This window comes from Eublepharis macularius, chromosome 4 (assembly GCF_028583425.1).
Source record: "Eublepharis macularius isolate TG4126 chromosome 4, MPM_Emac_v1.0, whole genome shotgun sequence".
In the NCBI taxonomy this organism is placed as follows: Eukaryota; Metazoa; Chordata; class Lepidosauria; order Squamata; family Eublepharidae; genus Eublepharis; species Eublepharis macularius.
In genome coordinates, this window is record NC_072793.1 from 173,223,168 (window position 1) to 173,248,021 (window position 24,854).

At 46.2% G+C, this 24,854-nt stretch overlaps 1 protein-coding gene across 1 annotated transcript; it reads left to right on the top strand.

Moving 5' to 3' along the window:
• Positions 1-1,690: 1,690 nt before the first annotated feature.
• LOC129327104 (zinc finger protein 91-like) lies at positions 1,691-24,854 on the top strand. Its single transcript, XM_054975540.1, has 6 exons — positions 1,691-1,773; positions 6,375-6,460; positions 7,463-7,589; positions 9,011-9,103; positions 9,746-11,842; positions 23,237-24,854. Exons 1-6 carry the CDS (start codon positions 1,770-1,772, stop codon positions 24,571-24,573), a joined length of 3,744 nt encoding a protein of 1,247 aa, XP_054831515.1. The 5' UTR covers positions 1,691-1,769; the 3' UTR covers positions 24,574-24,854.

Genomic DNA, 24,854 nt, shown 5'->3' on the forward strand with positions numbered 1-24,854 from the left:
ACAGGTGTTTTGTTGTGGGGATAATAATAACATTGTAAATCACTCTGAGTGGGCATTAAGTTGTCCTGAAGGGTGGTATATAAATTGAATGTTATGTTATTATTATTATTATGTTATTATTAGTAGGACCCAACTATGCATTTTTTACATTATTGAATACTTAATCTTTAGACTTTTGCTTCAGTTGTGTCTTCAGATTTAAGGTTGGTTCCAGATTTCTACATTCCTAATCCTATTGTTTATTGGATGTCTCATCCTGTTATTTGTACTGACATCCGCCTTGAGTCCCATTGAGAAAGGTGGACTATAAATCACATAACTTCTTCCTTCCTTGTTTTTGGATTGCTAAAGGAGAGGACAGACTGCAGCTTCTCCTGCTTCAAAAGGGCCTGCCCCTCATCAAGTGCTGTTCACGGGTGGCTCTTCATTTATTTATTGTTTGCTCTTCCCACAAGTGGACTCAGAGCAGATAACCACGTTTGAATCTACATAATATTACCATTTAAATCATAAAAACTTACAATTTAGCAATAAAAGGAACAGCTCTAACAGTCAGCCCATATTACCCATTTCTGAAATGTTTCTGGGAGTGGTCCAACAGATGGAAGGAAAAAAAGAAAAAGGGAAGGGTCCCTGTCTAGGTGGCTGGCTGGAAGGCTCATCCATAGCCCAGCCTCAACCATATGCATCATGAAACCTGGGCCCAGCCCTTGCCTGCACCTAGTGGAAAGAGCAACCCCACTTGCGTGCCTGGAGATCAGAAGCAGTTGGCATCAGACGACGCTGGTGAGACCACACAGGGATGGATACATTGCAGCTTGTAGCCCTGGAATGTTTACGGTTTCCTTGTGACGTATTGTGAGGCATGTTGAATGGGAGTTACTAGTGGTGTGTTTTAGTGGTTCTGGGGGCAATTATTACCTAGAGTTGGATGTATGAAGAATGCACCATTCCAGTGCGGATGGGAGCTCATAGCTATAAGGGCAGCAGTGATCAAAGATGGCCAGTATCTGGCATGGATGCTCTCTGCCTATCTAATTCTGTAGCATCCTGAACATTGATGGTACAAGGGCCGCTCTTTTCCCCCATGGTTGCACAAATACTATGCAATCCCAGATCAGCCCTGGTCAGTATTTGGATGGGAGTCCACCAAGGCAGGCCAGGGTTGCCACACAGAGGCAGGCAATGGCAAACCACCTCTGAATGTCCCTTGCCTTGAAACCCTGCATGGTCATCGTAAGTTGCCTGGGACTTTAAAACTATAAAAGGAGTTGAAAGGGGAGGGACAGAAGCGAGGAAAGGAGAGGGGCAGGGTGGGCACAAGGCACCAATCACTGCACGGTGGGCAGGTCAAGGTAAATTTTTAGGGTGTAAGCTTTCAAGAGTCAGAACTTTCTCCATAAACAGATGACCCCTCTTGCCTTTGCTTCTTCCGGGATTGCTATTTCTCTTTCAGGCAGAGGCAGGACTGTGCCTTCAGTATTCAGACGATCCTTAAACAATGCAAGCACAGAGACCTGCCGGATTAGCGATTGGAGCCAACAGGCACAGTTCTAGTTTCCAAAGAGATTTAATCCCCAGGGTTAAACCTGGAGCAATTGGATGCCAGGGTGAGGAGAGGGCCCAGCATTTTCCCCAAAGGCCCTCATGGATGCCACACACAGATTTTTAAAAAGAGTTTCTCATTCATGTGGTTGCAAGGGTGTGCTCAACATTGCCTCCTGAAATCCTAGAAAGCAGAGGAGATTCGGAGAGATCCCCGGCAGGGAATGGGTAAGCCAGTTTTTAAAGGAGACCAGCTTTCTGGCCTCCCATCCGGAAGCCAAAGCCTTTTATGTAGCACTTGCTTTTGAGTTTCCTCTTAAGGATTATTTCTTTGGAAGGTTTTAAGAAGAGGCGATATGGCCATCTGACAGCCATGCTGCTTCTATGACTGCGTATGAATTTTGGCAGGTTGCGAGGCGTCCAGGAAGGAATGAGCTGCTGCTAGGCTCCTGTGGCCCTTATCCTCCCCTGGCAATGCTGATTGCCCAGCATGAATTTGCCTCCAGGACAGGCTCCACTGGCCAGGGGTCTTGGAAGCTGTTTTCCCCACGGGCAAAGAGTAGCAGTAATGGGGGGGGGGGAGGGAATGGAGAGCGGTAGATGTGAATTTCCTGAATTTTGCAGGAGGTTGAAATAAATGGCCCTTGAGTTCCCTTCCACCTCTATGCTCCTGTGTTTCTTTTTTTCTCGTAATGTTTTCATTTGGTGCCAGAAGTCTTTGAACAGAAAGACAAAGCCAAAAAAAGTGTGTGTGGGGGGGGGCATCCTAAAGCTGCTCACAGACCCTAAAAATCAAGAGCTTGACGGGATAAAATCAAACCCCGTGCATTCTGTTCATGAATGAATGGATCTATTCATTGATGCAGAGGAGTTAGCCGTGTTAGTCTGTGGTAGCAGACTAACTAAGAGAACTTGATTCTCGAAAGCTTATGCTACAATAAAATTGGTTAGTCTTAAAGGTGCTACCGGATCTATTCATTCTCTCTCTCCCTCTCCCTCCCCTTTGTAACGGCTGCGATTCTATCCAAGGGTTAAAGGGAGGGAGGTCACATTCCTAGAGAGGCCAGGGAGTGGGGCTGGGCGAGCCGTTTCCTGCCCCTCCGATCGCAGCAGCCGCCTTTGGTTTTCTCCGATCGCTGCTTGAAAGGCTGAATCTGGTGAGCTTGGAGGGGCGTTCGGGGGGGGGGGGAGATGTGGGGTGTGTGTGGGGTGTTGCAATGCAGAATCCCGAACAAAGAGAAAGGAGGGGGTGAGGTGGGAGAAAGCACCCCCCCCCGGGGTCCTTCCTCTTGGATCAGAAAGAACCAAAGAAATGCCTGGGGAATAAAAGAGCTGCAGGCGGCACGAAGAGGAAAGGCGTTGTGCTTATTGGGGGTTTGGACCGGGCCGGGGAGCAAGAGATCGAGGCTGGGGAGCAGCGGGAAGGGCAGCAGGAGATTTGTGCGAGAAAGCGCCCCCCCACACACACACACACACACGCACACCCCTTCTGCCCCCTCTGCCTTTTTTTTAGCCTGTCCCCGGCGGGGCTTTCCTTCTTTCCTCTGCAGTCTCCTCAACAATGTTCCCCAACAGTCTTTTTTTCGCTCTTTCGAAAACTGATGCAGGTGGGTTTGAGAAGACAGCCCCCTCCCCTTCTCTTGAAGTCCTCTAATGTTGGAGTTTAACCCCCTCCCTCCTCTGTGTATATATGGAGGGGGGATCCCTCCGGGTTCCGTTAGATCAGGAGTCCACTGTGCGGTTTGTGTGTGGCGAGAGCACTCAAGTCAGTGTTGACTTATGGCGACCCCTGGTGGGGTTTTCATGGCAAGAGACTAACAGAGGTGGTTTGCCATTGCCTGTCTCTGCAACTCTGGTCTTAGTTGGAGGGGTGCTGTCCAGTTACTAACCAAGGCTGACCCTGCTTAGCTTCTGAGATCCGACAAAATCAGGCTCACCTGGGCTATCCAGGTCAGGGTCCACAGTGTGGGCACCTTTGAAATTCTGACAGGGGATGGTGGGCACATCCACAGAATAGCTTCCACAGGAGGTGGAGCTAACCACAAAATGGTCGCCACCGAAGCCTCAATTCCAGTAGCAGTTAGGCATCATTAACTCCTATTGAAATCAGTGGGACATAAATCAAGAATCATGACAAAATCTTATTATTTTGCTGGGATTGTGCCTTATGTGTTCTGACATTACCCTTCTTGCGTCGTTTAAAAAAGAAACTAGTGCTTTAAAACATTGTCTTGCAAACACACAAAATAAGTATACCTGTTGAGCTAACTAAGAAACCCTCGTCGGGCAGTTTCAGGTGGGTAGCCACGTTGGTCTGTAGTAGAAGGGCAAGATTTGGGTTCAGTGGCACCTTAAAGATGAACTAGATTTGCAGAGAATGAGCTCTCAAGAGTCGGAGAGTCAGCTCTGACTCGAAAGCTCATACCCCGGAAATCTAGTTGATCTTTAAGGTGCTACTGGATCCACTTGTTCCTCTGTCTTCATTTTGCCGGCATTTAGCACACTTGCAAGAGGAAAAGGGACGGCTGCTTCGTAATCTGGCTGTCTCCTTTACATGAGCCCTTCTCTCATGAACCCAGCCATTTTGAATGTGCGCAATTACTTGCAAGAAGGCCATTTGGGGCGGAAAGGCTGGTGGGAGCTCCTTGCAGACGTGTGTGGTAAGAGGGAGCTTGGCCAGCCTGGCCTCTTAGCCAGGCAGCCCAATCATTTCTAATCAGAACCAAGCCCCCTTGTACCTTTAGAAGATCACTCTGTTCTGTGCACAGATACAGTACTATCCATAGAGGAGAGGCAGCTCTCTCCAGTATGGAGGCCAGCTCCTGGCCTTCCGTCATGGTGCCAGTGGTCGTGGAGGGCCCTCCGGGGCCTCAGATGGGGGGTTAGGGGGCTGGGTTTCATCAACCCTTCCTGTCCCCTGCCTTTTGACCATCAGAATCTCCCTTCCTCCCCAGCCAGGTTCTAGAGCACTCCTTTTAATCCCTGCCCTCATTTCACTACCCCCAACCCGCCCGGTCTCACCCCCAAAGTGCTGCACAGCACCTAAGCTAATGGTTGCAGCATTGCGCATCCCAGCCGGCCACCCACTCCCTCCTCCTCAGAGCCTTTGGTGGCTTCTGCCCTGCCAGCACCACAGTTGCAGCTACACTCCTAAGGCTGTTCGGGGCCGGCTTCACTACCCTGCTGGAGTGGGATCTGCAGCCTGGGATGGGGCGGGCACCCATGTCTGAGGCACCGTGGCATGCCAGCTCTTGGCATCATTAGGCAGCGCTCACTGATTCCTGCTGTGGCTGCCGTGCCTGGGGATCATCGCAGCTGCTCAAAGCTGCCTGCCCTGAGGCTGGCCTCTTGGGGCTGGCCTGGCTCTGTCAGCCTCCTGGCTGTGAGAGAAGGCTACGTGGTCCTCCACAGGGTTGCTGTCTGGGCTCCAGATGGGGAGAGCAGTGGCTCCCCTGGCTGCATCCCAAGTCCAGGCCAGAACTTGCCTCCAACCTATGTCGGCCCTATGAATGAAAGACCTCCAAAACGTCCTATCATCGCTCCTTTTATTGAGCCAAGCCATCTCGATTTAGGTCTTCCTCTTTTCCTATTGCCTTCTACTTTTCCTAACATTAGTGACTTTTCCAGAGAATCTTGTCTGCTCGTGATGTGACCAAAGTACGATAGCCTCAGTTTTATTATTTTTGCTTCTAGGGAAAATTCAGGCTTCACTTGATCTAGTACCCACTTATTTATCTTTTTGGCTGTCCATGGTATCCGCAAAACTCTCCTCCAGCACCACATTTCAAATAAATCGATTTTCTTCCTGTCTGCTTTCTTTACCATCCAACTTTCACATCCATACATAGTAATGGGGAATTACCATAGTTTGGGTGATATAATATGGATGTAATATGACAGAAGGGATACCATAAAACTCCACAAAGTAGTTAATATTGGCACATAATCGGCAGGAGCCGGGAAAGGGAGTTTTTAAAAAATGAAGAGAAGAGACCCGGCAAGGGGGAATAAACACACACATAAACTTAGAGAAAGTCTGAGTGGGGAGGGAAGGTAGAGAATAAAAAAATAGAGAGAGGGAATGCTGGGGGGACGATCACATACAGAGGAAGCCCAAGCTCAGGGGGGGAGGGGGGAAGAGAGAAAATAAAAGGAACACAATGTTGATGGGGGTGGGGAATGGATTCCGAATAGGAAGAGGGCCAAAGGCAGGTTTCTGTCGGAATGCTCAGCTCCAATCAGCGCTTCACACTTCCCCTTCTGCCGGCTCCCCTCCTCGCCCGCTTCGCAGCTTGCTCCCATTCAGGCAGGCCAACGTGGTCCTGGATTTTTCTTTCCCTGCACATGCAGGGGGAGAACTAGGGAGGTTGCATTGCTGACTTGTGCAGCAGAGAGTTTTTGTTTCTCTCTCCCCATCTGACACTGCTTGTCCAGGACTGAATGGGTTGGAAGAAAGGTACTGTTCAAGATGCCTTACTTTATTATGCAGCAACAATCCTGCCACTGTTGCTGCAGCTGCCTCTGAACCACGTTTTTAAAATACCAAACACCCCATCTGACCTCCAATGGCCAATCAGAAGCCCTGCTGGGGAAACGTCCTGACCCCGCCCACTTTTTTACCCCGCCCACTTTCTAAAACCACTTGGTGGGCTCCATTGCGCCCGTGGGCACCATGTTGGGGAGCCCCACATTAGATCATTCACCAGACTTGCTGGACTAGGTTTGCCAACCCTCAGGTGGCGCACGGAGATCTCCCGGAATTACAACATCCCCAGAGATCAGTTCCCTTTGAAAAACAGCTCCGCTTTCTTGCTTGTTTTCCATCCCAGGCCACAGCAGAAAGTCACCTTTGACATCTTCGCCGTCGTCTCCTCCACGTGGTGAAATGAAAAGAGCCGCCATGCAGCCCACTCAGGTACGAGGACGGGGGTGTCACTGGAGAGATGTGAAGCAGACGGCAGGGACGTCTCCATCTTTGTTACAAAGTTCTATTACTATCAATTTTGCATTCTCATTTGGGGAGAGAAGAACATCCTGATGCTTGGGTACTCCTTCTCCCATGATCCCTGGCGGCAGGATGTGAGGTCATTCCTTCCCCGCTTCCGTGGAGAGGGAGGTCTCCTTTCTTCAGTTCTTTTCCTACCTCTTTGCGAGTGCAGGACTCTACTGGAGCTCTGACTGCTTGTAAAATGGATACAGTTTTGTTTCCTTTTTTATTTGTAATTCAACGTTACCTTCTAAAAGAATATATAGTTAAAATAGGTAACGGCAGTAAAACAACAGTTTTTAAAAACTAAAAAGGTGAAACCTAAAAACAAAAAAGCCAGCTCACGCGTTCATTAACTGCTAGACTGAACCCACATTTAAACAACAAATCAATAAAACTGTAAAAAAAATTCACTGAAAGGAACCCCCCAGTGGTGCATACAAGTGAGCATATGGATCTGCCGTTTACTTAATCAGAAGGCTGGCCTATCTGAGTCTCCCTGAACTGGCAGCGGATCTTTCCCATCACCTCCTACCTGAGACTTGGAAGGGGAGATGCCAGAGGCTGGGACTGTATGACTGTATGCCAAGCAGGGGCTTTATCTTGGGGCCATGGTCCTTTACTAATGAAACAGTAAATGCTTGTGAAGCCAGAGGCGAGTGAAAGCTGCCCCTTCAGTGGAAGTGCAACCCTTCCAGGAGAGGCTGAATACTCAAGATGATCTTGACCAGCAGCACCTCAGCCTTGCCTAGGATCAGTTTATGGGCCTGGATCTGCCTGTGGACCTTCTCCCAGCCCCTGCTCAGGACCTCCACAGACTCACTGAGCTCCGCTGCTGAGGAGGAATAGCAATGGGCATCCCGCACTTGTTCGTGGCTCCCCCCTCCAGATCTCCGAATGATTTCTCCCAGTGTTTCCTTCTCCTTCCAGAGTCCCGTGTCCTTTGAAGAGGTGGCTGTGCGTTTCACCCAGGAGGAGTGGACCCTGCTGCGCCCAGCCCAGAGGGCTCTCTACAAGGAAGTCATGCTGGAGAATTTTGGGAACGTGGCCTCTCTGGGTGAGGATCCCTTTCTTCTGCACTGCCTTCTCTTTGCTATGCAGAGTGTCTGTAAGGAGGTCCTTATTGAGGAAGGACACGGTCCGGGTGTCTGCCCTGGGCCAATGGCTGATCTCTGCCACCCTCCACAATCCTTCCTCTGAAGTGGCAGGGGTTGTGGGTTCTCTTTGCAGAGGGGGAGCCCCTGCCTGGCAGGTCTGTCTCTCAGCCACATGAGATGCGTGGTCTGAAGAAGGTGAAGCAGTCTAAGCAGGGGCTTCTTTCTAGTCTGGGCCTTGCCTTACGTGGGCTGAGATGTGAGTGTGGAGAGAGCTCTGCTGGATTCTCTGCCCCTGATTTGTTCTCAGCTGGCATTTCAATCTCTCAAGTCGGGAGGGGGGGGAAGTCAATGAATAAATATTGAATAAATATTTATAAATATATAATAAGTAGTGAAGTGCAAAGTGATAGTGCTATTAAATACAGTAAATACTAATTCAATAAATATTCGGTAAATACAATCAGTGATACAGACCAAAGTGGAGCAACCGATTTCCACGCACCTAGAAGAAGGAATAAGCAAGTAACGTTATTGTAAGAACTTTGGACTATATTACTTCTTTTCACTCACTTAGAAGAAGAAATAAGAAAGAGACATTATCGCAAGTACTTTGGACTGTATTACTTGTTTGGTTTAGCTGTTGCCATTCCTATTTTACAATAATAATAATAACATTTTATTTATATACCGCCCTTCAGCACAACTTAATGCCCACTCAGAGCGGTTTACAAAGTATATCATTATTATCCCCACAACAAAACACCCTGTGAGGTGGGTGGGGCTAAGAAAGCTTCTAGAAGCTGTGATTGACCCAAGGTCACCCAGCTGGCTTCAAGTGGAGGAGTGGGGAATCAAACCCGGCTCTCCAGATTAGAGTCCACACTCTTAACCACTATGCCAAACTGGCTGTTCTATGAGGTTCTCTTACTATGTACTGTACTACTGTTTATTGAACTATTCCATAGATGTGAATTTTCTCTGTTTAATATGACTATATTGATTGTATTTATTGAATGCTTATAGAATTAGTATTTCCTATATTTATTAGCACTGTCACTTTGCACTTAACTATTTATTATATTTATAAATATTTATTCAATATTTATTCATTGATTTATTTTCCCTTGACTTGTGGGTAACCACTTTGTTTCTTGTCAGCTTCGAGTCGGGGAGGCTTTGTTCTGGTTCTGGCATTTCAATCTCAGCTGGGCAGGGAGCAGGCACAGAACTGCCAGTACCAGGTGGGTGATTCTTGACCTCCATCCCAAACCTATTACTTGTCTTTTTTGTATTTTTGGAGGACTACAGACAACCTGGCCTGGAATCCTTGGATGTATGTGCATATGCGAAATAATTATTTCCTTTTTTTCTGATTAAAAAGCACCTCAGATTGCAAAACCTGACCTCATATCCTGGCTGGAAAAGGAGCAAGAGTTGTTTCTTCTGAGCGCTAATGAAGAGGAGAGATTGGCAGGTAGCTGTTTTAATCTGTCTTGGGACTGTGACCTGCCTGTGCTTCCTTCCATGGGCTAGTTGGTTTCTCATTTGCTCTGAGATCCCTTTAACTGGAGGTGCTAGATATTGAATAGGGAACCTGGTGCATGGAAAGCCAAAGAAACTTTAGACAGCACCCATGTGCTCCTGCATACATCTATGGTGTGGAATACCATGGGCAGTTCTGGTCACCACATCTGTGAAAGGACATTGCAGAGCTGGGAAAAGTCCAGAAGAGGGCAACTAAGATGATTAGGGGGTTGGAGCACCTTTCCTGTGAGGGGCATTCCATAAAGCTCATGGACAGTAGATTCAGGAAGGACAAAAAGAAATTGGCTTCTGTGCCTTGTGGTTGGCCCTCCAGAGTAGCAGGTTGGCCACCGTGTCAACACCACCAAAGAGGGAGAATCCACCACATCTGTAGGCAACTGATTCTGCCACAGAGCTGCCATGGTTAGAAAGGGTTTTCCCAATATTCTGCCAATACCTCTGTATTCTCCTGAAAATAACAGCTATTCCTATACTTCAAAATAATAGTCATGTTTCCTCTCAAAGACTGCTGAAATTGAGTTTATACGCTCTTATTTTAATTGTGTTCATATCAGGTTTCTGTTTCTTTCAGTGGGAGAGACATGGAAGTCAGTGAAAGAAACGGAAAAGCATGAGGTGATGGAGAAAGAAGATACATTTCCAGATGTGAAAGAGAAGGCTGGATGTTATGAAGGAGTGCAGAGGGAGGAAAGACACCACCGGCATACAGGAAGAAATACTTGCTGTCTTTTACAGGGTGATGACATTCCACTGCTTCAAAAAAGATGCAAAGCAGAAAGCAGAAATGAGTGCAGTAGAAGTGAAAAAAGAACATCTGAAAATCCCCATATTAATATGCTTTTGAAAACCGAGAATGGAGAGAAAATGTGTAAATGGCCAGAGTGCCAAAAAACCTTCAGTCACGTTGGACACCTTAATATCCATCAAAGAGTTCATCTAGAGGAGAAGCCATATAAATGCCCAGAGTGCGGGAAAAGGTTTGGACGGAAAGATCATTTAACATCCCATCAAAGAATGCACACAGGGGAGAAACCTTATAAATGCCTGGAGTGTGGAAAAAGCTTTGGATGGAAAGATAACCTGAGATCCCATCAAAAAATTCACACAGGGGAGAAACCCTATAAATGTCTGGAATGTGGAAAAAGTTTCAGTGAGGGAGGAAAACTTACTATCCATAAAAGAATGCACACAGGGGAGAAACCATATAAATGCCTGGAGTGTGGAAAAAGCTTCAGTGATAAAGGAAAGCTTACTGTCCATCAAAGAATTCACACAGGGGAGAAACCCTATAAATGCCTAAAGTGTGGGAAAAGGTTCAGTAAGAGTGGAAACCTTACTCGCCATCAACGAATTCACACAGGGGAGAAACCCTATAAATGCCTGGTGTGTGGGAAAAGCTTCAGTGAGCGAGGAAAACTTACAATCCATCAAAGAATTCACACAGCAGAGCAACCATATAAATGCCTGGAGTGTGGAAAAGGCTTTGGCAGGAAAAATAGTTTAGTATTCCATCAGCGAATTCACATACGGCAGAAACGATATAAATGCCAGGAGTGTGGAAAAACTTTCAGTCAGAATGAACACCTTACTATCCATCAAAGAGTTCACTCAAGGGAGAAGCCATTTAAATACCTGGAGTGTGGAAAAAACTTTGTGAGGAAATATACCCATACTGGCCGTCAAAGAATTCACATAGGGAAGAAATCATATAAATGCCTGGAGTGCAGAAAAAGCTTCAGTGACAGAGGAAAACTTATACTCCATCAACAAACTCATAAAGGAGAGAGACCATATAAATGCCTGGAGTGTAGGAAGAGCTTCAGTGAGATCAGAAAACTTACAGTCCATCAGAGAATTCACACAGGGGAGAAACCATATAAATGTCTAGAGTGTGGGGAAAGCTTTGCACGGAAACATATCTTAGTGTTCCATCAACTAATTCACATAGGGGAGAAAACATATAAATGCCTGGATTGTGGAAAAATTGTTAGTCACACTGAAGACCTCACTATCCATCAAAGAATTCACACAGGGGAGAAGCCATATAGATGCCTAGAGTGTGGGAAAAGCTTTGGGAGTAAAGCTAATCTAACATCTCATCAAAGATTGCACACAGAGGAGAAACCATATACATGCCTAGAGTGTGGAAAAACCTTTAGATATAACGCTAAACTAACATCCCATCAAAGAATGCACACAGGGGAGAAACCATATAAATGCATAGAGTGTGGAAAAAACTTTGGATGGAAAGCTAACCTAACATCCCATCAAAGAATGCACACAGGAGAAAAACCATATAAATGCTCTGTGTGTGCGAAAAGTTTTGCGTGGAAAGATAACCTAACTTCCCATCAAACAATTCACACCGGGGAGAAACCACATAAATGCCTAGAGTGTGGGAAAGCCTTCAGTCAGAGGGGAAAACTTACTGTTCATCAAAGAATTCACACAGGGGAGAAGCCATATAAATGCTTGGAGTGTGGAAAAAGCTTCCGTGAGAGAGGAAAACTTACTGTCCATCAAAGAATTCACTCGGGGGAGAAACCATATAAATGCCTGGAGTGTGGAAAGAGCTTCAGTGAGAATGGAAGTCTCACTGTCCATCAAAGAATGCACACAGGGGAGAAACCATATAAATGCCTGGAGTGTGGAAAATCTTTCAGTCACAGTGGACACCTTACTTCCCATCAAAGAATTCACACCGGGAGAAAAACAAATGCCTAGATTGTGGAAAACAAAAACAAACAAGAGGCAGCCTTTGTCAAAACTGACAAAAACAACAGAGAGACCACCTCACTGGGGATATACTCATAAATAGCCAATCAACCCAATCTCATATCGTGTATATCATTCTGTAAGCAAGTGCAATGATATTCAAGTGCTCTAGTTCTTATTTACAAAACAGTAGCCGTATACATGCAATGTCAAGATATTCCCCTACTGGGATGCTAACTGACTATTTCAAAACTCCAAACAGTCTAGTTAAATACACAGTAGCATTCCTATATAATACAATAAATATGAGAATACAATAAATATGGAGATACAATAAACTCAGTCCTGAATAAATATAATTAGTTCAGAGATAGATGACATTCACAAATAAATAGTCAGGCGGTGCATGTGGATAATAGTGCCTCAATAGAGCCAATGTTGTAGTATCACAAGCTACAGTCTTACAGGTTTAAGTGTGTGTGTGTGTGTGTTTAAATGCTTGGTGTGGTACAGATGAAGTGTGGGGGTGAAAGAGAGGGATGAGTAAGATGATTGGTTAAGAACTGAGAGTGTGGGCAGAGTGAATGCAGTTTTTAGTTACTGAGGGAGAAAAAAGTTTCAGTCAGGACAAGAGAGACAAGCTGTGTGCAGCCTTCGCATGTTTAAGCATTTCTGAGAAATATTGAGTCAGGGCAAGAGAGGCGAGCTGTGTGCAGCCTGAGAGTGTCCATGTATTTTTGAGAGAAAGGGAACCTGTGTGGAAGCGGAACTATGTGTGTCTGTGAGACACAGTTTGAAGCAGGCAAACTGTGCGCACCTAAGAAAGTCTATGTGTATTTGAGTGAGAGGTTGGTATCTGAAGCAGGCAAACTGTGTGTGAAGCCTGAGAGAAGATCTGTGTGACTGTGTCTATGAAAAGAAACTTTAAGAACCAATAACACTCTTTGAAACCATCAAGCTTAAGAAATAATATAAAACCGATATGCTTCTTATAAAAATAAAATGTTTTTAAATATATATATATATCCCAGAGTATCTGTCATTCCAATATCCTATTCCTATCCTCAGGGCCACATAGTACCACTAAGGAGCCTAACGCTTGGGCACGTTACTAAAGGGAAAATTGAAATAAAATTTCAATTGCTGCCACCAGGAATATAATATTCCTGGTGGCAGCAATCTACCCAGAGGGTGTAAGAGAAAGATTAAACGCAAAATCTACCCAAGAGAAAGAAAGGGTCGTAACAGTTGTCTTTTAAGATATTTATTGGTCTAAATCTGTCTAATCACTCTTTAATTTATCAGGCATAAAAGAATCACAGTGATACAAAAACATATGTCAATGATATCAGAAATAAAATCCATGTATCCTATCTTAAATCTAAAAGACTACTTTTAAGATCCTCAGCAAAGTGTTTTCAGAAAGATTAGATAGGCTCACGCAACCCAAGTTTTGAGTTATTCAAGGATATTTTGTGCAGCTATCTTCTAGAGGCCCAACTATGTGAAACCCGCAAGACCACACCAAAATCTCCCAATTAGTCACTTCTGATGGTGTCAGCAGGGCACTTCTCTGAGCTCAGAAGAAATTTATGATATAAATGTATCAAAACTGGTGTAAATTCAATTTGTTCAGAGGGTTTTCTGGGCATCCGTCCATTGATTCAAAATTCTCTCTTCCCCAAGAATGGAACATTCAAAACATTTGCTGTGGCAATAAAACTTATTTATGTTTTGCAAATTTGGAAAGCAAATTTTCAAGACTGCTTTTGTTCAGAACAAAGAAACCCAACTGGCACACCTCTGGTTTCCAACTTCCAAGGTTAACCCTGGAGCAATTAGATGCCAGGGTTAGGAGAGGGCTAAGAGTTTTCCCAAATGCTTTCCCAAAAGGTCCCCAGGGATACCACACCGATTTTTAAAAGAGTTTCTTGTTCTTATGGCTGCAAGTGTATGCTCAACTTTGCCTCCTGAAAACCCAGAAAGCAGAGGAGATTTGAAGAGATCCCCAGCAGGGAATATGTGAGCCAATTTCAAAAGGGGACAATGTTCCCAAAGAGACCGACTTTCTGGCCTCCCAGCCGGAAGCCAAAGCCTTTTACTCAGCACATTCCTTTGAGTTTGCTCTTAAAGATTATTTCTTTGGAGGGTTTTAAGAGGAGGCTATACGGCCATCTGATTTGATTTTATGATTCAGTATGAATTTAGGCAGATTATGAGGAGAGCAGGAAATAACGAGCCAATGCCGATGGCCACGTTGGGGCCGGGAAGCTGTTTTCCTACAAGACCAATTGGCCAGGGAGTTTGGAGGTTTTTGCCTTCCCCTGGTCATAGAGTAGTGGTCACTGGAGGGGGGGGGGAGACGCGGATTTCCTACATTGTGCAGAAAGTTGGAATTAATGGCATTTGGGGTCCCAGTTCTATGTTCCTATTTGTTTCTCTACACGAGACGCCTCAGTGGGTGTTCGTCAAGTGTAGGTGTCATGTCTGTGTTCAGTCGTGCCGTGATTGTCTGTACGTTGTAACCACAATGCTCATTATTAACCTGATGTATTCTCTCCTTAGTACAAGTGTTACTTTTTGAGACCCAGAGCGGGCCTCTCCTGTTATCTTATAGAAATATGCTCCTCTAAGCTAGCACTGACCTTGGAGCGTGCAGATGCCAGCTCTTGCTACTTCACTCAGATGCTGGGAATGTATGATTGCATCCTGAATGTCTAGCCGTAACTAAAAGTGTTCTCACAGGACCCGTGTATACTGTGCGCCAAAACCTTAAGAGTTTTTGAGCGCAGGAAAATCAAGTATAACATAGAACTGCTTGCCTTCCCTTGTCACTTCTACCAAGCTCTGTGATGGAGTGCAGACCTGAACTGTAAAATCCTGAATAAAGCTTTTCTACTGGAACCAATGTGTGTTCACTGGAGAGGGGCTGAGGGATCTACCTGCCTGGAACTGACAGTAGGGAGAAGCAGTGTTGATCAGGAAGTGTAGTTTTAAAAGACAGTCAACAGAGATTGCTTCTCAGAGAGTTTGTTCATTTCATCTTGCCTCCCCCCAAAGCATTGTCAGTTTCACCTCTCCAATCCAAAACAGTGTGGGATCGCAGCAAGAGGGCAGTGAGGAATGGAAATGGGCTGGAGCTGCCTTCCAGAGACGGGCTTGGACCTGGAGAGGTTATAATAGGCTGAAGTTTCCCTTCTGGCATTTCACAGCCCCTTCACACAGCTCCAGTGTATAGCAAAGCCTTTGCCCTGCTGCCAGTTCTGTCTTTTTAAGCTACCCCTCCTGGCTAACCATACATCTCTGGACACATGTTCTTCGCATGTCAGATGTCTCTTGTAGCCAAACTGTTTCTTTTTGTCATGTGATATTTTCGATTTGGTTCCCAAAGTATTTGAAAGGAAAGGCAACGCCTAGTAGGTTCAAAATGGAAAAGGAAAAGAAAGCCATCCTCTCACAGACTCCAAAAATCAAGAGCTTGAAAGGATAAAAGCAAAGCCCATTTACGGGGACGGAAAGCAACCCCAGCTGCCACTGCCGCCCCAGATGGTACATTACTCATGTACACGATTTGCTTAAACAGGCGTAATATAGCCAGGCCCTTGGATGCAGGACAGCTACGTTTGATGGATGCCGCGAGACATTTACACCCTGCCTTTTCCTCTGATGCTTTCTATGCATGCATGCAGTCAGTCAGTCATTCTCCCTCCCCCTCCCCCACCCTTGCAACTGGTGCGATTCTATCCAACGGTTAAAGGGAGGGAGGCCAAAATCCTAGAGGGCCCAGGGAGTGGGGCTGGGCCAGCCGTTTCCTGCCCCTCCTCTCGCCGGTCGCTGCTTGAATGGCTGAACCTGGTGAGCTTGGAGGGGCGTTCGAGGGGGAGATTGGGGGGGGGGGGTGTTGCAATGCAGAATCCCGAACAAAAAGAAAGGAGGGGTGGGGTGAGAGAAAGCCCCCCCCCGTCGGGGGGGTCCTTCCTCTTGGATCAGAAAGAACCAAAGAAATGCCTGGGGAATAAAAGAGCTGCAGGAGGCACGAAGAGGAAAGGCGTTGCGCTTCTTGGGGGTTTGGACGGGGAGGGGATCGAGGGATCGAGGCTGGGGAGCAGCGGGAAGGGCAGGAGTTTTGGGGGGAGAAGAGACCCCCCCCCCACACACACACACATTCCTTCTGCTTCTTCCGCCTTTTATCCAGCCTTCCCCCACCCCCTGCCGGGCTTTCCTTCGCAGACTCTCCAACAATGTTCCCAAGATAGTGTCCTTTGCTCTTTGGAAAACTGATGCGGGTAGTTGGTTGTTGTAGGGGTAGGTTAGAAGACAGCCCCCGCCCCCAGCCTTTCTTTTCCCTTTTCAGTTTTGAAATCCTGGTGCTCAAATTTGGGGCTGTTTTCCCGCCTCCTCTGGGCTTTTGTAAAGGGGAGTTTCTCCTTCCTGGCTGCCCGAGATTAACCAGCGTTGTTCAAAGAGGCTTTGCATATATGAGGTATATGGGAAGGGCTGCAATGCTAAAACCAAAGCAGAGAGAAAGGAGGAGATGAGGTGAGAGAGAGAGAGAGACACACACACACACACCCAGTCCCCTCCCTGATCCCCTTGGAGTCTCTCCTCCTGCACCAGAAATGCACAAAGTATGCACAAAGCCAAAGAAATCCCTAAAGAGTGGCTGGGGAACAAAAGGGCAGCTGGAGGCACAGATAGGAAAAGGATCTTCTTGCACTTTTGGGGGGTTTGGACTAGAGAAAGGAGCCATAGGGAAAGGCTGAGGAGGGGCAGGAGTTTTGTGGAGGTGGAAGAGACCCCCAAATCCTTCTGCCCCCTCGGCTTCTTTTCTTCGGCCCCAGCAGGGATTTCCTTCTTCCTCTCTTGGTTCTTTGCACATCAGGTCCCTGAATGACTCCCTTTGAGAACCTGTTGTAGGTGGGTTAGAGGACAGCCCCCCTTCTCCCTTTTCTGTTTTGAAATCCTGGTCCTCTAAACTTGGGGCTTCGTGTGTGGAGGGGGGGGGGGTCCCTCCAGGTTCCGTTATATCAGGCGTCCAGGGTGTGAGCACTGTTAGAACTCTGACACGGGGTGGAGGGCACATCCACGGAACAGCTGCCACAGGAGGTGGAGCGAACCACAAAATGGCTGCCACAGAAGCATCATGAGGTAAATTCAACAGCTGTTAGGCATCATTAACTCCTGTGGAAATCAATGGAACATAAATTAATACTTACTATTACTAATACTTACTATTAATACTTAATAGTAAGACAAAATCTTACTATTTTGCTGGGATTGTGCTCAAAAACATTGTCTTACAAACACACAGAATAAGTATACTTATTGAGGCAACTAAGAAACCCTGATCAGGCAGTTTCAGATGAGTCGCCACGTTGGTTTGTAGTAGAACAACAAAATTTGGGCCTTGTAGCCCCTTGAAGATCAACTAAATTTGCAGAGAATGAGCTTTCAAGAGCCAGAGAGAGTAAGAGTAAGAAGGTTTAATTGTATATGGCCAAAGGCCGTCACAATACAAAGTTAAGCCAGAGACAGTCAGCTCTGTTTAATCAGAAACAAGCCCCCCTGTATTTTTAGGATATCGCTATGTTATTGGCACAGATAAAGTACTTTACATAAAGGGGTGGCAGCTCTCTGGCATGGAGGCCACCTCCTGGCCTTCCGTCATGGTGCCAGTGGTCCTCGAGGGCTCCCCCTAGCCTCAGATGTGGAGTGAGGGGGCTGGGTTTCATCAACCCTAGCTACCCCTTGCCTCCTGGAGGGTGGCTTTTGACCAGCAGATCCTACCCTCCTCACCTCCCCAGCCCACCCTCATCTGCTATCCCTTGGCCCACCCTCCAGGCCTTGCCCCAACACACTGCCCAGCACCTGGGATAATGGTTGCAGCACTGCACGCCCCAGCCTCCAACCACCCACTGCTTCCTCAAAGTCTCAGGTGGCTTCTGCCCTGCCAGCTACACCCCTAGGCATATTCGGGGCCAGCTTCACTACCCTGCTGGAGTGAGGTCTGCAGCCTGGGATGGGGCTGGCAGTGCGTCTGAGGCACAACTTTTGCCTCCAGTGGCATGCCGGTGTAACCTGTTTTGTTCAAGGAACAACATCAAATAAATAGATGTATCTAATTTGAGAACTGGGAGAGTTCATCATGTCTATGACAGTGAGATCCCACCTTGTGACACTTGCATTTATAAAAAATAACAATGAACAAACTTGGAAAAGAAAACATCTTATTTGGAACAATACAATAATAGAGCATATGCAACAATCATGTTACAAAACAGGCTTGTTTTGCTCAAGCAGACCCAGGTCTCCGTCTTTCTGACATCCATTAGCTAGCCCCTTGAACTGCAGCAACTTGTAGCTGTGCTCTACGTTGAGGTGCCTTCTGTTCTTCACAGGAGTCTATAACATTAATAGAGAGTTCATGAAAGGAGTGCTTCTGAGGAGACAGCACTTCTCCCTGCAGTTTCAGGCCCTCCAGTCTCTCAAGGAAAATTGCACCTTTTTTTTCCTTATTAGGTATACCCCAACTCTTTATCTCCCTCTGGTGGACAAGGGTTACACCAGCTCTCAGCATCATTGGGCAGCACTCACTGGCTCCTATTGTGGCTGCCGTGGGTCTGGCCTCTTGGGGCTGGCCTGGCTCTGTCGGCCTCCTGGCTGGGAGAGGAGGCTCAGTGGTCCTTCGCAGAGTTGCTGTCCGGGTTCCAGATGGGGAGAGCAGTGGCTCCCCTGGCTGTGTCTAAAGTCCAGGCCAGCCGCCATTGCTTGCTCCAGACAAAAGCCACCACCAGCATCATACTAAAAACTCAAACCAGGTCTGTGCCATGATATAATATTAATATAATATATTGAGGGGATACAATAAAACCTCACAAAGTTGTAAATATTGGTACCTAATGGGCAGGAGGGGGGGAGTGAAATTTTAAAAATGGAGACAAGAAACCCAGCAGGGGGAATAAACATACACATTGACTTAGAGGAAGCCTGAGCAGGGAAAGACGAGAGTGAATTAAAAAAAAAAACAGAGGGGAAGCTGGGCAGGTTTCCTTTGGAACGTTTAGCATCAATCAACGCTTCACACTTCCCCTTCTGCCGGCTCCCCTCCTTGCCCGCTTCGCAGCTTGCTCCCATTCAGGCAGGCCAACTTGGTCCTGGACCACAGCCACACTGGTGACGACAGGAAGGCGACCAGCTTGGATGGGAAGGACTTTTCTTTCCCTGCACATACATGGGCTGCAGGGGGAGCCCCGGAGAGGTTGCATTACTGACTTGTGCAGCAGAGAGCTTTTCTTTCTCCCCGCCCCCGCCGGCCCAGTCCTGAATGGTTTAGAAGAAGAGTAATGTCCAAGATGCCTTACTTTATTATGCAGCAACAGTCCTTCTACTGTTGCTGCAGCTGCCTCTGAAGCAAGTTTTTAAAAACCAAACACCCCATCTGACCTCCAATGGCCAATCAGAAGCCCAGCTGGGGAAATGTCCTGGCCCTGCCCACTTTCTAAAACCACTTGGTGGGCTCCAGGAAAGGTGCCCGTGGGCGCCATGTTGGGGAACCCTGTATTAGACTTGCTGGACTAGGCTTGCCAACCCCCAGGTGGGGCACGGAGATCTCCCAGAATTACATCCCATCAGATGTCAGAAATTAGTTCCCCTGGAGAAAATGGCTCCCTCTCTTTCTTGCCCTCCCAGGCAGCAGCAAAAAGTCACCTTTGACACCTTCAGCCATCATCTCCTCCACGTGGTGAAATGAAAAGAGCCGCCATGCAACCCGCTCAGGTACGAGGACGGGGGGTGTCACTGGGGCAATGTGAAGCAGAGGGCAGGGACGTCTCCTTCTTCGTTACAAACTTCAGTTTCTGTCAATTTTGTGATAGAAAGTTTGCATGTTTGCATTCTCTTTTACGGAGAGGAGAACATCCTGATGCTTGGGTACTCCTTCTCCCATAATCCCTGGTGGCAGGATGTGAGGTCATTCCTTTCCCGCCTCCATGGAGAGGGAGGGCTCCTCCTTTCTTCAGTTCTTTTCCTAACCTCTTTACGAGTGCAGGACTCTGCTGGAGCTCTGACTGCTTGTAAAATGGATACAGTTTTGTTTCCTTTTTTAATTTGTAATTCAATGTCACCTAAAAGAATATATATAGCAATAATAATAATAACATTCAATTTATATACTGCTCTTCCGAACACTTAATGCCCACTCAGAGTGGTTTACAAAGTATGTTATTATCCCCACAACAATAATCATGCTGTGAGGTGGGTGGGGCTGAGAGAGCTCCTAGAAGCTGTGACTGATCCAAGGTCACCCAGCTGGCTTCAGGCGGAGGAGTGGGGAATCAAACCCAGTTCTCCAGATTGGAGTCTCGCGCTCTTAACCACTACACCAAACTGGCTCTATAGTTAAAAATAGGTTAAAAACTGTAAAACAACATCTTTCAAAACCTGATTTCTCCCAGTATTTTCTTCTCTTTCCAGGGTCTGGTGTCCTTTGAAGAGGTGGCTGTGCATTTCTCCCAGGGGGAGTGGGCCCTGCTGAGCCCAGCCCAGAGAGCTCTCTACAAGGAAGTCATGCTGGAGAATTTTGGGAACGTGGCCTCTCTGAGTAAGGATCACTTTTCCCTGGATTCTGAAGATATGAATTCCTGTTCTTGTCATTATTTTTCACTGCTCTGCAAGGCAGCCGCTGATGTAGAGGGATGCGCTCAGTCTGCCTGCCTTGCGCTCTATGGCTGATGTCTGCCACCTTCCGTGATCCTTCCTCTGAAGTGGGAGGTGTTCTCAGTTCTCCTTGCAGGTTGGAGCCTCCAGCTTTATAGCCCTGAGGAGGTGCCAAGCAAAGCTTGGCCTAGAGAAGGTGGGGTGGTCTAAGCAGGTACTTCCTGCCAGTCTGGGCCTTGCCTTTCCTGGGCTGAGATCCAGCAGTGGAAGGAGCTCTGCTGGTTTTTCTGCCACTGATGTATTCTCAGCTGGCTCTTCAATCTTCGCTTGGCAGGGAGTAGGCATAAAACCCCAGGGCCAGATGCATTATTCTTGACTGCATACTGTACTCCGGCTGGCTGCTATTACTTGTCTGTTATATATTTCTGGAGGAATACAGCCACCATGTCTTGGAATTGATGAGTTTATGTGCAATTGAAGAATGGTAATTTTCTGTTTCTTTTCTAATAAAAAGGACCTCTGATTGCTAAACCTGTCCTCATATCCTGGCTGGAGGAAGAGGAAGAGCAGTTTCTCCTGATCTCTGATGAAGAGGAGGGAATGGCAGCTAGCAGCCTAGGTAGGACTATGTCCTACCTGTGCTTTCTTCCAAGGGCAGGGACTTTACCTTCACAGCTTCAGCTTCTCCTCAAATGAGCTTGGATGAGTTATGAAAGCTGAAATGGTTCCTGTAGATCTTGAAGATACAAAAATAGGCAATGTCCTCCAGGTGGGATCGCTTATGCCAAGTCTTGCCAATTATTGCCCACTCTGAGTGGTGTTTGGTCTTTGGCAAGTGTTTTCCTGCCCCCTACATTTTACCACAGTCAAGACCCAAAGAAAGTTCAGACAGCACTCATATGAACATACTAGCTTGCTACCCGTGCTTCACTATGGTATTTAATTACTTTAAATCCAGTTAAATCCAGTTATGGATATGTAACATTTTTTGGTTTGTGTGTGTGTATTTAGTTGGATTTATAGTATAATAGCATAGTATCTGAGCTTAACAAAGGTTTGAATAAAGCGAAGTGTGTTGAGGGGATGAGGTGTGGAATGCTGTGAGCCCCAATCAGCTCACATATGCAAATCACCTTGAAAGGCTGGTCCAATCAGGGAAGAGTGGCCAAGGTGGCAGTGGGTGCAGAGGCAAGCAGGCAGCAGCCTGCCAGCCACACAGGGAAGCTGTATCCCTTTGGGAAAACACATTTCACCCATTTTTACCCCCTTGAGGGGTCTTGCAGAAGAAATCCTGGCTTTCCCAGCATATTGTAAACGTAGTCAGGAATGGTTGTTGTGGATTTTCCAGGCTGTATAGCCGTGGTCTTGGCATTGTAGTTCCTTACTCTTACAGGATGACTCTTACAGGATGACTCAGCCCAACCCCACCCCTCCTGAGTAGATATAAATGACCTGCCAACATCTTTTCCACACTGTGACACTGAGAGATCTCTGTCTTTTGGTGCTACACCTCTGAAGATGCCAGCCACAGCTGCTGGCAAAATGTCAGGAACTACAATGCCAAGACCACGGCTATACAGCCCAGAAAATCCACAACAACCATCGCTCTCCGGCCGTGAAAGCCTTTGACTGTAGTCAGGAATGATCTGGCTAATGGCTGATTCCATGTTGTCTGAACAGCTGCTCAGGAACTTGATTTAATACTCCCAAGAAACATTCAGAAGTGTTGTGAGCAGAGCAAGGCAAGACCTGCAAAGAAAATAACCTGGCAGAGGGTGAGGAGGATGATCAGTTGTCAGTCAGCTTAAAAGGGCAGCCTGTCTGGTCTCGGGTTCAGCTGGATGTAACCCAGTCTCTGGGAGAAAAGCTGTCCTTCTAGGGAGGCAGGACTGCTTCTCCAGCCAATGGAAATGGAAGGCTGTGGCAGCCATTCTTTCTGCTGCTGGTGGAACTGGAGATGGACAGGAAGCAAAGTTGTCTCTGTGGTAAGGGACTTCTAACAGCAACCAGAGAGGGGGAATACAGAATACAGTACAGAGCACAATACATGGACTTGTTGAAGCAGCCTTAATGGAAAGAATCACGTGTTCTTCATCAAGTCCCACTTCTTGTGCTTAATGGCAGGAGGAGGAAGGATGTGGGTTCTCTTACCAACCTCCCAGTTCAATCCTCTGATCTGTTCCCGCATAGAGAGTCACTGGCTTGCTCCTACACCTTCTCGCAGCTCTTCTGATTTCCAGTTAACAGCAGAGAATGGTCACTCTGCTATATCCACTACTGATTATATTCGCTACTGATCAGCAGTAAATTTAATTCAGTTCCTATTGTCACACTCTGCTATTTTCACTGTGTTCATACCAAATTTCTGTGTTTTTTTTTTCAGTGAGGGCAACTTGGGAGTCAGTGAATGAAATGGAAAAAGATCAGATAGTGGGTAAAGAAGATAAGTTTCCAGATGTGCAAGAAAACACTGGATATTGTGAAAGATGGTGGAAGAAGGAAGAAAATCAGATGTATAAAGGAAGGAATAATTTCACTCTTTTACAAGGGGATGAAATTCCACTTCTTCAAAAAACATACAAACGAGACAACAGGAATCAGTGCAATACAAGTGGAGAAAGAACTTCTGAAAATCTGACCATGAATCTGCATTTAAATACCTATGATGGAGAAGAAATGTTTAAATGCCTAGAGTGTGGGAAAAGCTTTGGGAGGAAATATAAACTTACTGCCCATCAAAGAATTCACACAGGGGAGAAGCCATATAAATGCCTGGAGTGTGGAGAAAGCTTTGGATGGAAAAATAAGCTAATATCCCATCAAAGAATTCACACAGGAGAGAAACCATACAAATGTCTGGAGTGTGGGAAAAGCTTTGGTGCAAAATACAAACTTTCTGCCCATCAAAGAATTCACACAGGGGAGAAACCATATAAATGCTTGGAGTGTGGAAAAGGCTTCAGAGAGAGTGGAAATCTTACTTCCCATCAAAGAATTCACACAGGGGAGAAACCATATAAATGCCTGGAGTGTGGGAAAAGGTTTGGACGGAAAGATAGCCTAACATCCCATCAAAGGATTCATATAGGGGAGAAAAGATATAAATGTCTGGAGTGTGGAAAAACCTTCAGTCATAGTGGACACCTTACTAACCATCAAAGAATTCACACTGGTGAGAAGCCTTATAAATGCCCAGAATGTGGGAAAAGCTTTGGACGGAAAGATAATTTAATGTCCCATCAGAGAATTCACACAGGTGAGAAACCATATAAATGCCCAGACTGTGGGAAAAGGTTTGGATGGAAAAACAATCTAACATCTCATCAAAGAATTCACACAGGAGAAAAACCATATAAATGCCTGGAGTGTGGAAAGAGATTTAGTGAGAGCGGAAGCCTTACTTCCCATCAAGCGATTCATACAGGGGAGAAACCATATAAATGCCTGGAGTGTGGGAAAACGTTCAGTCAGAGTGGAGGCCTTACTTGCCATCAAAGAATTCACTCAGGTGTGAAACCATATAGATGTTTGGAGTGTGGAAAAAGCTTCAGTCAGTGTGGAGGCCTTTCTTCTCATCAAAAAATTCACATAGGTGAAAAAAAATATAAATGCTTGGAGTGTGGAAAATGTTTCAGTCGGAATGGACATCTTACTTACCATGAAAGCATTCACATAGGGCAAAAACCATATAAATGCCTGGAGTGTAGTAAAAGCTTCAACCACAGTGTAAGCCTTATTATCCATCAAAGCATTCATATGGAAGAGAAGCCATATAAATGCCTGGAGTGTGGAAAAAGCTTTGGACGGAAAGATAATTTTATGTCCCATCAAAGAATTCACACAGGGGAGAAACCATATAAATGCCCAGAGTGTGGGAAAAGCTTTGGATGGAAAGATAACCTAACATCCCATCAAAGAATTCACACAGGGGAAAAACCATATAAATGTCTAGAGTGTGGAAAAAACTTCAGTCAGAGTGGAAGCCTTACTTATCATCAGAGAATTCACACAAGGGATAAAAAAATATAAATAACTCGAGTGTGGCAAAACTTCCCATCAAAATTCACACCTTCCTCCCCCCTCTTCAAATTCACATAAAAGAAAAAAAATATAAAAGCCAGGAGTGGGGAAAGCTTTAGGTGGACTGATAATCTAATATCCCCGGAAAGAATTCACATTGGGTTGAAAAAATATAAATGATTGGAGTGTGGAGAATGCTTCAGTAGGAGTGTAAACCTTACTTATTAAACAATTCACACAGGGAAAAACCACCATAGATATATTCGAAGTGTGGAAAGAAAATTGGGCAA

What these genes read in the sequence shown, in the direction of transcription:
- LOC129327104 (XM_054975540.1), top strand. An exon ending in TGGGAACGTGGCCTCTCTGG is followed by an intron (nt 7,590 to 9,010) that starts GTGAGGATCCCT and finishes CTGATTAAAAAG; the next exon opens with CACCTCAGATTGCAAAACCT. An exon ending in TGAAGAGGAGAGATTGGCAG is followed by an intron (nt 9,104 to 9,745) that starts GTAGCTGTTTTA and finishes TGTTTCTTTCAG; the next exon opens with TGGGAGAGACATGGAAGTCA.